This window comes from Zingiber officinale, chromosome 4A, assembly GCF_018446385.1.
Source record: "Zingiber officinale cultivar Zhangliang chromosome 4A, Zo_v1.1, whole genome shotgun sequence".
Taxonomy (NCBI): domain Eukaryota; kingdom Viridiplantae; phylum Streptophyta; class Magnoliopsida; order Zingiberales; family Zingiberaceae; genus Zingiber; species Zingiber officinale.
In genome coordinates, this window is record NC_055992.1 from 141,077,184 (window position 1) to 141,091,714 (window position 14,531).

Consider the following 14,531-nt stretch of genomic DNA (forward strand, 5'->3'; position numbering starts at 1 on the left):
GGATACCAAGTAAATCTATATGTTAGCATTGTAGTGTGTTGTTTCTTGTATTTTCCGCTACACATCATCACAAGAAAAAAGCAATGACAAGCACGAGATCGCGACAAGCTATTCACCCCCCCCCGGCTAGCGGATTCGGAAGTAGTTGCAGACTTCTATTATGAAAGGGTGAATGGGAAATCTAAGGCCAGCTACGAATTGATCTCGGAAAAAGGTGACAGTGCTAGCCGGCGGGTCGTGAGGCCAAGCGGAGGGCTCGGCTAAAACTATCTCGTAGTCAGGGGAAAGGTTGAAAGCACCTATCAGGTTGGCGGCGTCACCCAAGTCGAACCGACTCTTCATGTTGTGATACCAAAGGTTGGGAGAAGGGTCAGAGGAATTGGCCATGACCGAGAAACGAAAAGCCCGGTGGTTTCGTCGACGGATCAACGGGAAAAGGCCGACAGGGGCAGAAATAGCGCACAAAAAGAAAAGCCAAAGCACAAAGGAATGCTACGACAAGGTAAAGCAACGAAGAAGCTTACTAGAAAGTGAAATGCAAAGAAGAAGTGTGTTGAGAGTTCATCGGAACGCCAAAGGAGCGAGTCACCGAAGCACTGGCACGAAAGAAGTCGTCAAAGCATGAAGGCAGCAACAATGGAACAGAAGTCAGCCTCGGGGTTTTATAGAAATTGAGCTCGGCCAACCAGGGTCGTCTGATCTAGGTCACAGGGATCGAGGCTTGCATCTGGTCGTGAAATTCAAACCGCCGCATGTCCCATCGGAGCTGACGCCCCTGCCGTACGATGACGACGGTGGCGCCAGGTTACACGGCGACATTTAATGGAGGCCATCAATTGGCGTGGCCGTGTGCTCGGCTTTGATGACAGGGATTTACACATATTCCGAGGGGATTTTGATGACGACAGCTTTGACCGCAAGCAGACCCGGACATGGAGCAATAAAATTAACAAGTACCAGCGCACTCCCCGCCGAGTGGCCGACGAAGATTCGGCCGAGCGGATCGCCCATGCCCACCTCAAACATTTCATCATCACGACCGAGTGGCCGGCAAAGCACTAATCAATTTGTCCAGTCAGTCGGACTTACAGCCTCCTTCGACTAGACTTGAAGAGGAGGCATGTGATCCGGGGGTAAAGTGGGACCTGGATGGTAGAGGAGCCAAGGACACGTGGGGGTTAGAGTCAGCACGGCCTACAGCTCGGGCTCGACCGAGCGGCCAGTGTACTGCCCGGGCGGCGATGCAACAACTCAGTTCAACGCTGGGTTTCCGACACTCAGGGGTCGAGCGGAGTCCCCGCTCGGCCGGACGGTGGACACTGCCCGACCGCGTGTGGCGAGGCAAAAGTAGGATGAGGCACTAGGGGACGAGCAGGCCTCCCACTCGGCTCGGTCACTCCCTCAGCAGTATGGGGGTGCAACCGAACGGATCCCCAGCTCAGTCTTGTAAACGACCAGATGAGCAGGAGGGGATATCTTCCTCGGGGCAGGTGTCACTGACAAACGGCATAGTTGGCGGCATGGTCAGGCAGAGGATCTCACGGTGGAAGCCTCCACTATCATGTCAGGGATATGCCCGGTCTGTTAAAGTATGGCGTCAGACACGCTTTTCTGACACACTCATTACAGGTATGATTTGGGAAGCATGCACATCTTGGTAAGCGTGCCCGCACCTTCAGGGAGCCCTATATAAGGACCCCATACTTCAACGAAGGTATGCGCTATTCACCACTGTAGCTACAGTGCTCGTTACTCTGCTTCTATTTCTCACCACCAGGAACTGACTTGAGCGTCGGAGGGTCGTCGCCGGGAACCCCTTCCTGGCTCGATTTTGTGCTTGCAGGTTCTCGACAGAGGTCTACACCATCCCGGAGTCTGCGTGAAGCCAGCAGGGAGCGCCACGTCCCCAGCGACCGTCATCTCAGCACTCGGGCAGGATCACCATGTGTCCTGGAAATCCATTTGAGAACTTTTGTGTGTTGGTGCAACGGGGCTGGCAAGAGGGGGATGAATTGCCTGAAATATAAAATAAAATCCCTTTTTGATCCTTGGACTTAGACTAGAAACACAAATAAAAACAAAATTAACAACTTAAAGAAATAAGTAAAAGGTCATTATTTACTTGGTTACAACCTAGTTGGTTGTTAATCCAAGGCGATTGAAAAACTCACTAAGAATCTCTTTCTCTGAAGGCGGAGAAGTCTTTTACACACATTGAAAGCTTAGAAATAACTAGAAAAGTGATTACAGAAGTTATTGTCCTATTTCCTAGCTCCAGGGGTCTTTTTATAACTCCTGAAAATCCTATCGTATCTTGAGGGTGCCTCCAAAGGGCTTGGAAGGCGCCTCTAGCGAGGTGCCAAGGGATAGAGTTTTATCCCTTGGCAACGGTCAGTTTTCCTAGTCGATGGCACCTTCCATGCTCATGGAGGGCGCCTTCCATGCTTAGGAGGGCGCCTTCCATGCTCATGGGTGGCGCCTTCTGCCTAAAAGTTCCAGAGGCGTGCGGGCACCTTGGAGGCACCTTCAACTCCTATTGAGGGTGCCTCCAGCAGTCTTCATCAGCTTCTTTCGCTCTTCTGCTGCTCCGATCGCTTGGGTGATTGCAGCTAACCAAAATACGACTCACCCGAACCCAATTTTTTGAGTTCTCCTCGAGCAGGCTTCCGCTCTGGCTTCTCGTCCCTTGAATGTCGTGTACATTCTTCTTGTCCACCGGTGTACTTTTCCGTAGTACCTTGTCCCTCGGATGCACTGAGCATGTCAGCTCCCTTCCCGTGTCATCCTTCTCTCTAGCTACGTCTTCCGCTTGACTTCCTGTGCTCCTAAGCTCCTGCACACTTAGATATAGGGATCAAACCAAAACAAGACCTAACTTAACTTCGCTGATCACACTAAAGTAACCACGGGGTCCAACAATCTTCTCCTTTTTGATGTGCAACAACCCAAGTTCAAATTAGGGTAATAACGAACAAGATGCAATAAAAGAATTTTGCAAAATAAACATTTTAAGCATAAAGTTGCAAATAAAAGAATTGGCAACATTTGATAAAAGACAGTAAAAAAAATTCTAACTCCCTTTAAACTTAAAAATTCTACTCTCCCTAAACTTATACATATTCCTCCCCTTTTGATCAGATTAAAAAAATATGGTACAATAAGAAAATAACTTGACTTAAAAATTTAAAACAATTTCTAAGTTATGAAGTTTTTCAAATAATTGACAAAGATTGAAAATATTTTATTAATTTCACAAGCTTATTAGTTGGTCAATTGAATATTCAATTCAGTAATTGACTTCCAGACTATAGTGAGGCACTAGACTTTCTTGGTTATTAGATCATCAACCACTTCTAGACAAAGCCTCTTAAAGAATTTAAATATTTAACTTTTCTGAAAAGCCTTGGATTAAAAAAAATGTTAATCTAAGCATGATTTTAGAACCTAATATAGGTTCCTTCCTATTGGCTCCCTGATATTTTCTAATATACCAATTTAACCTTTCATAAATTCTAAGTTTTGATTTTTGAAAGTTATTTGGTTTTAAACATGCATCTTTTTTTCAAACTTTCGATTTACATTTTCAATTTATCATTTTCTAACTTTAAATTGTTAAATAATTCTAAGGAACATGTTTTTGTTAAGTTCAATTTTAACTCAGCATTTTCCTTTTCTAATCTTACTAAATCTTTAGAAAGAATTTTAATAAAATTAAAGGGCTACTTAAGAGATAGAGCATGTACCTTACCTTATTTTTTGATACTCCCCCTTCATCACTGTTTTCTTTTGATGACCCTCCCCTTCATCGATGCTCATCTCTAAGCTGATTTCATCTTCTACTTGATGGTTGGCCATTAGGGCTAGTCCTGAGAAGGTCTCAACCTCGGACTCATAGGATGATGATTCATCTCATGTGGCCTTCAGGTTATTGTGTTTGGAGGATATTGGTCTTTTGTACTTTTCCTTTTCTTCTTGATCCACTAATATTCTTATTTTCTTCTTCTTGGGGGGTGGGGGGGTGGGGGCGGGGGTTAGAGTTACAAAACCATATTTAATTATTAATAGAATTTCGAAGTCAGTTTTGAAGAATACCTCCATGCGATTTTCCATGACACAAATTCTCCTTCGAATTTTGGTGGATAGATCATTGGTCCGGCCATCGTCTTGAGCTTGATGCTTCAGTCGACAGTTAGTCCTTCTAAGGCGGTTGGACTCTGATACCACTTGTTGGCACAGTGGGGCAAGCAAGAGGGGGGTGAATTGCCTGAAATAGAAAAATAAAATATCTTCCCGATCCTTAGACTTAGACTAGAAACACATTTAAAAACAGAATTAACAACTTAAAGAAATAAGTAAAAGGTCACTATTTACTTGGTTACAACATAGTTGGTTGTTAATCCAAGGCAGTTGAAAAGCTCACTAAGAATCTCCTTCTCTGAAGGCAGAGAAGCCTTTTACACAAACTGAAAGCTTAGAAATAACTAGGAAAGTGATTACATAAGTTGTTGTCTTATTTCCTAGCTTTAGGGGTCTTTTTATAGCTCCTGGAAATCCTATCCATAGCTTGAGGGTGCCTCCAAAGGACTTGAAAGCCGCCTCCAGCGAGGTGCCAAGGGATATAGTTTTATCCCTTGGCAACGGTCAGTTTTCCTGGTCGAAGGTACCTTCCATGCTCATGGAGGGCGCCTTCCATGCTTACGGAGGGTGCCTTCCATGCTCATGGGAGGCGCCTTCTGCCTGAAGGTGGCAGAGGCACACAAGCGCCTTGGAGGCACCTTCAACTCCTGTTAAGGGCTCCTCCAGCAGTCTTCATCAGCTTCTTTCGCTCTTCTGCTACTCCGATAGCCTGGGTGATTACGGCCAACCGAAATAGGGCTCACTCGAACCTAATTTCTGGCCTTCTCCTCGAGCAAGCTTCCACTCCGACTTCTCGTCCCTTGAACGTTGCGTACATTCTTCTTGTCCACCAGTTTCTACAGTACCTCTCCCTCGGATACATCGAGCCCGTCGGCTCCCTTCCCATGTCATCCTTCTCGTTAGCTGCGTCTTTCGCTCAACTTCGTGTGCTCCTAAGCTCCTGCACATTTAGACATATGAATCAAACCAAAACAGGACCTAACTTAACTTTGTTGATCACGCCAAAATAACCATGGGGTCCAACAGTGTGGGCTATAGATCTACCCGGGCTGCAATATGAAAATAGGTGTCTTAGGCCTGATCAGTATTTTTTTTGTTTGGGTGTATACTTGGACTCTGGAGAAATGAAACTATATTCTGAGAGGTTCGGTCGGTGTTTTAAGCCAAGGCATCTTAGGCTCGAGTGGTCCTTTATCCGGCCAGTATATAATAATTTGTAGGTGAGGCGCACTTGGCGTTTTAACCGGATTTATAAAGTTATCTTACCCTTATGCATGTGATAGATGGGCATGTAGTCATATAAGCCCTTTTGGTTCTATTATTGGACGAATACTCGTAAGGCTGAGCGATAATTGGGTTGACCAGGCATATGTACAGGGGCTCATACAGAGTAAGGCATTCAACCCTTCCTTCGACTGAGTCTAGGACTGGTTGAATGTGAGTTAGGTAGGCCATTTAGGCCAACCCACAAGGATAGCTGGCCTTAAACTAGGTCAGCTATTGAGTGATCAAGTACACTATCTCCTTAGTTCAAGAGCAATGCATTGCACCCCTTACATTCGACCGGCCCGAGGGTCGGTCGGCCATTTTTCTGCCCAGTTCGGAATCCGACCAACCAATTTAGTGAGCCTTAACATTGGGCAACCAATCAGAGCCAAGTGGGAAGATGTCCTTCTTTATTGACTTTGACTACCACGCCATCTCCTGGGTCCACTCAATTTCTCTACAGGCAACCCTAAATCTCTAACTAAATTTTTCGTACTGTAGAAGCTATCAGTCAGTATGTTATCAGTAGGGAGCAACTCTGATATTAATTGACATTTGTCATCGTAATATCTTTCTGAAAAATGATATTCTGTTTTCATATTTAATAACCTTGTAGTAGTTGATAGTTGGGAATGACTAGAAGAAATGTCTTCTCATACTTCTCTTTCACTAGCCTTTAACATTTCATATAGTTGTTAATATTCAGGTATCGATATTTCATCCATATTGGAATAATCAACTACATTCATCGTATCGTGAACCATTGATTGCATTGCAATATCATTAGTTGATGATTCTCTAACAATAGTTGTGTCATATGACGAACCACCAGAAGGCCCAATTGGTTTATATAAATAAGGCTCTCTGTGACAGTACCAATTGTAGTAATTTGACACAAAATTATTTCTACATATTTGTACTTTCACGGTATCCTTATCACTGAAGGCTCTATTTCTGCATTTGGAATTATTACATGAACAAAGTAACTTGACACTATTCATACATTCTAGATAACTTTTAGCAAAGTTCACAAACTGTTCAACTTCTGCAATAAAATCATCTCTAATAAATAAATTTGTAATCGATTGTACATTCAAATTTTGTTTATAGACACTATCACCTAATGATAATATAATTTATTACAAAGTATATGGGTTTCACAAAATAAGAAACTATACTATCTTTCATGTTCCAACCAAGGATAATAAGGTCTAAAATTATCTTAAATGTAAATATATCAATACTAAAATAACAAAATGACTATATCATATTATAGATTCAAATACTTACTTAACATAGGTACTGTTTAATAAATTATACCTAAAAATGAATAGTCTAGCCGGAAAAGAGCAGCAAAGTAACTTACAAAATAAAATAATAACTAAAATTAATCACAAAAAATGACAAGGTAGGATAAATTCATGACAGGATCAAGCTGGCGCTCGGATAAGCTGTCGGTCGTGTGCTAGCGGGCAACCATGCTTCCAATCGTGGCCAACTTGCCAGTCGTGGCCAAGCCCGCGGCCAACGGCTGGTGGCCAGCCAAGTTGCGGCCGCCCATGATTCTGGCTGTGAGCTGGCTTCTGCCCACGTTATAAAGGCCAACCACACCGCCAGTCGTGACCAATAGCTAGCGGTCGCCCAACCTACGGCCGGCCAAGCGGCCGACCACATTCTGGTCGTCAACCAAGCTATCGATTGCATTCTGGCTATCGGCCAAGGTGCCAGCCACCATCCACGTGTTGGCAAAGCCACAGCTGGCGGCCGACAAAGAAAAAATGATGTGCTAGCAGTCAACAAAGCCACTAGCTGCTGCCAGAATCGAGAAGAGGGAGAGATTAGGGCAGAGAAATCTTATCGAAGATCGTCAGCTAAGCTGGAGAGGCAGGGCTCAGGAGATTAGGGAAGACATGCACATGATTGAAAATTGGGGTTGTACCCTAGATTTTTCACTATGAATCACGAACGGAATTGATATTCCACTAATAAATTCCGACGGAATTGGAATTCCATCGATGATCCTGTGGAAATTTAAGGTTTGTCAGGGATTACCGACGAGAAAATAGTAGTCTGTCGGTAACCCCCTTCCGAAAGAAGGTTATTTCTATCCGTGGATACTTCTTTCCCGATGGAAATAACAATCCGTTGGGAATCTCTTTTCCAACGAAATTGTATTTCTTTCTGTGTCCTCAATAAGAATCATCGGATTGAAGCCTTCCCAACGGATTTCAACTTTCGTCAGAGATCTCCAACGAAAATAAATTCCGTCAAAGGATACCAACATAAATACATTCCGTCGATAAATCCGTCAGTAATCCCAGGTTCTTTTTATGGTGGAGATGATCTTAGTGGTAAAGTGAAGTGGTGGAACGTAAGCTCGTGTGTGAATTATAAAAGTTGAGACTTATATTCCTCAAAAAAGATAGATCACAACTTAAATAAAAACACTCAATTATTAGAATGATTATAGTTAACCTCAAGTCGATTGAAGATGATTCTAATCAATCGATAAGTAATTGGTTAAGGAGTTAACTCAAACTAAACTATTGAACATAATGTTTTAATAATCATTTGGACAATCAACTAATTTGGAGTAAGAAAATTCTACTCGGATAATGCTCAACTAGAAAAGCTAAAAATAATCATTGATATCACAAAGTTGCGTCGAAAAAGTGCAAAAAAATCCAATGAGCTAGGAGCTATAGCAGATCCATCAATCTGATGATATAACGGTTGACAAACTATAAGGGAAAGCGATCATGAAAATAGTCTACAATCAATCCAATCAGCTGTATAGCAATAGAAGCCCCGGATCTATGGTGTAGTAGTAGGATATTCAAATTGATACTCAAATATCTACGGTTCGAGTCCTGGTTATGATATATTTATAGAAATTTTTTCTCTAAATGGGACACACAACTAAAGGATGTTGGGCTCCTGAATTACGAATACTTCTCGATTTATTTTAATGATCGATGAAAAATTTTCATAGAACCGACACCTAAACTTGATGTTACTCAGTCTGAGTAATCAGTTATACAGCAATAGAAAAAAATGAAATTGAAAAAGATCGAAGAGGACGAAAGGGACATTTGAAAGTTAGCTCATAATACAAAGCGTTCTAGTTTTGAAGAGGTGAAACTTAAGAAGGACTAGCCTAGGTGCAGAGGTGAAACATAATAGTGGACTAGTTAGGCTCTACGTGTCAGAAATCAATTAGTGGTTAGTAACGATTTAGGCACCCCTCCCTACGTGTTAACGTCGTGGGAATGAAAATGGTAAAAAGGGACATAATTGAATTTATTAATTTTATTTTTTTTTATTTAAAATGGTGTTAGAAAACTTAAAATGGCTACAATTAATAATCTTTATAATTTTAAAATATCAATTTTTCTTCAAGTAAACAGAAATTAAAAATGAAATGAATTCTTGAAAGAAAATTTATTTTCTTAGCTGCTAAGTTTGGTTGACTCAGAGGCGAAGTATAGGAGGCAAGCCCCCTCCTTATAGCGTATATTATCTAGTCTAAATATTAAGCCTGATTATAAATTTTTTAATTAGCTCAATATGTTCTCTTCTCAAGACTTTAAATTTAATCCAAATTTTAAAAGTCCAAATATTTTCTAACTAATTTAGGTGTTGAATTCATAATAGATTAGTTTGATTAGAAGTCTCGTAGAGTAAAATATAATATTAATGAACTTAATTTATTATATTTATGATATTTTGCATGATTATTATTTTTATATTCTTTTAATTTATTTTTATTTTTTAAATTATTTATTTATATTTTATTAAAATATTATCATTATGATATGAAAATAACGAATTTCCTTATGAAAATCGTACAAAATCACAAGTTTACTTATGAAAATCGAGTGAAATTATGATAAAATCGTGAATTAAAGTAAAATCGGAACAAAATCGTAAAATCGGAGCAAAATCGTAAAATCATATTTAAACATGTAAAAACATGATTTTTAAAATAATTTTATCGATTTTGTGTCGTAAATAAAAGGGAACTATTTTAGATAGGAGGAATGATATTCGCCGCGACAGATTACCGCGAGAATTTGTGGCGACTGAGTTGGCAGTCCGCGTGGCCATATCCACCTCAACCCTCTCTCTCTCCGCTTCGCGAATGCAGTCCGCGTTAAAATGTGTGATTTTTTTCGCGTGCCCTAACGCTTTACCCTCTTCCCCCTTGCGAAGCTTTGCAGCTTCGCAACTTTTGCTTCCCCTTCTCCTTCCCCTGCCATTCTCTCTTCTCCCTCTGCCACAGTCCTTATTTCTCCATTGTAGTTCTCAGATCTCCCTCCTTGCCATTTTCTCTTCTCCCTCCCCTGCCCTAATTCTCCTCCCAGCGAAATTAGTGTCGTGCCCTAACTTCTTCAAAAGCGCCGCCACGTCTTCTCCTTCCGCGACAGATTCCTCCTCCCAGCAAGCCTCGTCTTCCTCCTCCTAGCATTTTCGAAGAGCAAGGAGCAGTGACTTTGAGTATTCTTTGAGGTAACATTTTCTTCTGCTCCTTCTTTTTGTTCTGCTTCAGTTAATGTTTTCTTGAATGGTTCTTGGTTATTTTCCCTTTAGCTTAAGTTGTTGTGGTAGATGTATTGAGTACTCTTTGAGGTAACATTTTCTTTTGCTCCTCCTTCTTTTTCTTCTGTTCTTCTGCTTCAGTTAACATTTTCTTCAATGGTTCTTGGTTATTTTCCCTTTAGCTAAGTTGTTGTGGTAGATGTATTCTATTTTAGTGTTTCTTAGGTATACTGATTTTCCCTCGTAGGAGCTTCTGTTGCTCTCTCTGTAATTTATATATTCTGTTACTTATGACATTTCTATTTCCGTTGGAGCTGGCCAACATGATCAAGTCATATATATTTGATTCTCATATTGGAAAATTATTTAGCAGGAATGAAGTGACCCCTTTTTTGATTCTGTTCACTAGATATCCTTTGCCTGCCAATGTATGATGTCACATAATTTGTTTTCCCTCGAGTCATTTAACACTATGTTTTAGTTTCAGGATATATTTCCTCTGTGGTGGGACTTTCTTTCCTGATTTCTGTGAATCCTATATGCATCCTCAATTTCGCATTCTAGTTCAATTTTGTGCAGACTTATTGTTCACTTTTCAGGATCCATTCTCTATTTCTTTTCTGATTTATGTTATTAACTTGGCCAACTCCCCATTGGCAGTCCGCGAAAGACATTATTGATTTGCCCTTTTATAGATTTATTTTTGTGAAGAATGACAGATTTTTTTTAATCTAAGTAATGAAAATTTGATTATTAGGTACTTCATGGCATCATCAAATTATAGCAGCATTGACAATACGAGATTTCAAGATGTAACATGTAGGGACTGCGGACAAAGAATAATAGTTTGTGTTTCTAGATCAACCAAGAATCCCGGAAGATAATATTACAAATGTGGGCAATATGGATGGCAAAAGTGGGTGACGTCCGATACTGCTTTATCTGGCAAAATTAAAAGTGAACAGAATGTTTCTCGTGGAGGAATAATCAATGTACCAAAAGTCATTTGGATATCAGTGATGGTGAACTTGATTCTTCTAGCCATAATCCTGATTGTGTTGTTAGTTCATCTGGTTAGTTAGAGTTAAGTAATGTTGGTGTTCTAATGTAATTTGTTAAATATTTGTAATTCTGGACGTAAACTTGGTTTGTTAGTTTATATGGTTAAACACTGTTCGAGAAATTTCTGAATATTTAATTAAATGTTTAAATTGCAGTATTCGAATAGAAATATTGTTTAATTGAAATGTTTAATTGAAATGTTGAGTTCTTGGCTTTTGTCTGGCAATGAGCCACTACCAGGAGTTCAGAGTCACGATGGACATTCTGAAAGAGGAGCAAACATGGAAAGTTGGCTTTTGTCTGGCAATGAGCCACTACCAGGAGTTTACATGTCCATTCCTCTTCAAGCTGGACATGGTAGTTTAGATCCTTGTCAAAATGTTTTTATGGTCAATGGAAGAAATAATCAGTTGAATCCTTCATTACTTAGAAGTGTTAACCTTGGTAGATACCATCTTAATGGATATTCTGGTCAGTGTGACAACTTTATGCTTCCAAACGGGATGAACGAACCATCATGTTTCCTATATAGTGATGGCATAAGTTCCAATGGACATGTAGTTCTGGGCAGATTTGGTGAACAAAAATTTCCTGAAAATTTTCTAATAAAATTACATGGAGGGAATTCATCTCTATTTTCTGAATCTAGTTCTAGTGGATGCAGTCAATTGACCCAATTTCAGAATAATCATGCTCTAAACTTGGATATTCTAAAAATCGAAGTTCCTTTCTTCATAATTCCAATCAGAAAATGAAATCTTCATCGCTGCATTTTAGAAGTTATTCATTAGACAAATATCATTGATTAGTTGCATTTGTTAGCTAAGGATCAGAATCACTGCCGCTCCTTGCAGAGCATATTTGATAAAGGGAAACAAGAAGATTTTGATAAGATATTTCTTGCAGTCATCAACAATTGATTCTTGATTCACACAAGTCTACAAAACTCCCAGCTAATATAGGATACACAAATTCAATAACATTGCTAATAACAATTTAATAGTGCTAATAGAAATTTCATCTCCTTCCAAAAGTCCATTTCAACTTTAGAACTAGCATTTTAACAAAAATCCATATTCTTCCAAACCAGCAACTTCAGAAGCCGCAACTTCAGATATATCGTCCAATGTAACAGAGGCAAAAAATGATCCATGTTCTTTCAAAAGTCTTTAGAGAAGGCATGATCTGCTCCAATAAAATGATAAATAAAACAAAAGAAGATGTTAAAAGGAACGAAGATGTTAAAAGGAACGATTTAGACAAAGGAAACTTGGATTGCAACAAACTTACACTGCTTCAATATCTACACTTTAAAGTTGCACTGGAATAAACCACAAATTGCATGGAAATGGAAAACAAAGCCTTATACCATTATACTTGCAATTTCTACCTGATGGCATGGAAATGGAAAACAAAAGCAAAGCCTATAAAATTGTTTCCTTAATTGTAAATCAAAAAGATAATGATATCAAGCATTTTCATTAACTAACCTGAATTTTCATTCCATCGTCAGCCAAAAAACCAGTACTCATAGCTGCAAGATAGATTATAAACAAACTTTAAACTAGCTAAAACCACATGAATATACTTGTACAAAATAGTAACATCACATACCTTCTTTCGGGCCTTTGCAAATGATTTCTTCACAATTTGTTCAACCTTAGATTGTTTTCTCTTTGTGGGTGGACGACCTTTGGTTCTTACTTTCAATGGAGAGTGTATCGCTTTTGTCCCGGATGTAGATACTTCTTCAAGTTGTTCAGCCCTTGATTGCCCATTCTCTATAGCAATAATAAGTTTTTCCTTAGTGTCTTTCATGATTTCCACCAAAATAGAACAAATGTCGTCGCTTTCGGCTCCAAGTTGTTGAACCTCTTGCATCAATGGGGTGAGAGTATTATACCGAAGTCTTTTTCCACCACAATCATAATCATCATATATGTTACTGATGCTTTGATACCCACACTTAATATCTTTGCGCCATCTGTCCATAATATAACTCATTGGAACTTCAATAACTTTCATTCTCATCAACACTTTGATCATATGCCTACATAAAATTCCTCGGAACTCAAACAAACGACACACACACTTCAATTGGCAATCTAACTCGATATAATTTACCCTAAAGGAAACTTCTCTTCCAGGTTGTCCATTCTGTCCCAACATATTTTCTACTACTTCAAATATTAAAGTTGTCCCTTCTTCCCTCAACAAAGAGGCATCGCAAAACATCAACCCTCTTATTTCATCTTGGAACAACTTAAATATATTGTTAGTGTAGGCATTTTGGAATTGTCTTTCAATCGGATGACCAAGAATAACTGGCATGATAGAATTAAAAGAAACAAAATCTAATTTTTTTTCATTCTCAATATTCTTCTTCAATGCACTATTATACTGCTCAACAAATTGCTTCAAAGATGTTTTAGAATGAACATAGTCATCAAAAAATGCATTCATACTTTCACTTCTTTGAGTTGTAGACATACCAGCCCAAAAGTGATCTTTAACATACACAGGCATCTATCTATTTCGTTCCTTATACAAAGATTTCAACCAATCATTGTTCTCTAACTTAAACTCCTCAATCATTTTTAGCCAGTTTTCATCACACTCATCAACTGTGAGCGAGTTATAAACAATGGTCTTCAATTGTTTCTTTATCTTTGTAATGAACATGACCACCTAACTTCACTGGCAGTTTTTTCATAATATGCCAAAGACATAGACGATGATGAGAATTCGGAAATATCTTTTCAATTGCGATTGCCATGGCATGACATTGGTCCGTGATTATAGCCTTTGGAGCAGATCCGTGCATACATGTCAACCACGAGTTGAACAACCATGTGAATGTTGCTAAGTCTTCACTTGATATTAATCCACATCCCAATAAGATAGATTGCGCATGATGATTCACCCCAACAAATGGAGTAAAAGGCATGTCATAACTATTAGTCAAATAGGTTGTATCAAAAGTCACAACATCACAAAAGTAATCATATGCAGCCCTACATCTTGCATCTGCCCAAAAAATATTTTTTATTCGAGATTCACCATCTAAATCCAGCACATAAAAAAAGTTTGGGTTCCTACTTTGCATGCGACAAAAATAATTACTCAAAGCTTCAGCATCTCCTTCCCCTAATCTCAACCTTCTAGCTTCTGAAATATAATTTCTACATTTTCTCTCATCCAATGATAAATTCTCATAACCTCCAGCCTCAATTACACAAGAGTGAAAACTTTTGCTTAAAGTTATTCCAGCTTGATCATTTAATTCTAATTTTCTCTTTGTAGCTGAATTCAATACTTTATTACATCTAAAATGTCGTGACTTTTCAGGGCTCAAAATATGATTATGCTCAATGTATACACTAGTTATCACAAAGTTCCCATCATTTCGAACAGCTACATTAATTTTAGCTTTGCAATTTGTCTTACTAGAAGGCCGAGGGTGCAAAACATTTTTAGCTTGAGATACCTTCTTACGATATTTGGCACATCCAATAGAAAAATATTTT

The 14,531-nt window shown here is 39.3% G+C and overlaps 1 protein-coding gene and 1 long non-coding RNA gene across 3 annotated transcripts; one reads left to right on the top strand and one right to left on the bottom strand.

Moving 5' to 3' along the window:
* The first annotated feature begins 9,484 nt into the window (after nucleotides 1-9,484).
* On the top strand, nucleotides 9,485-11,161 carry LOC121973734. Its single transcript, XR_006109730.1, has 2 exons — nucleotides 9,485-9,912; nucleotides 10,700-11,161. It is a non-coding gene; the product is annotated as an uncharacterized LOC121973734 (long non-coding RNA).
* A 795-nt stretch (nucleotides 11,162-11,956) lies between these two features.
* Nucleotides 11,957-14,215, bottom strand: LOC121973735 (protein FAR-RED IMPAIRED RESPONSE 1-like). 2 transcript variants are annotated; one of them, XR_006109731.1, is made up of 4 exons: nucleotides 12,619-14,215; nucleotides 12,495-12,538; nucleotides 12,295-12,394; nucleotides 11,957-12,189 (listed from the first exon to the last, which is right to left on the bottom strand). XR_006109731.1 is itself a non-coding variant. In XM_042525109.1 (3 exons), the coding sequence occupies exons 1-2, from the start codon at nucleotides 13,528-13,530 to the stop codon at nucleotides 12,533-12,535; spliced, it is 918 nt and encodes a 305-aa protein (XP_042381043.1). In that variant the 5' UTR covers nucleotides 13,531-14,215; the 3' UTR covers nucleotides 11,957-12,394; nucleotides 12,495-12,532. The 2 variants fall into 2 exon arrangements, 1 of the variants encoding a protein (XP_042381043.1); XM_042525109.1 differs by having other exon boundaries at nucleotides 11,957-12,394.
* Between the last annotated feature and the right edge of the window lie 316 nt (nucleotides 14,216-14,531).

Excerpts from the sequence above, each read along its gene's own strand:
- LOC121973735 (XM_042525109.1), bottom strand. The coding sequence starts at position 13,530 with ATGCCTGTGTATGTTAAAGATCACTTTTGGGCTGGTATGTCTACAACT.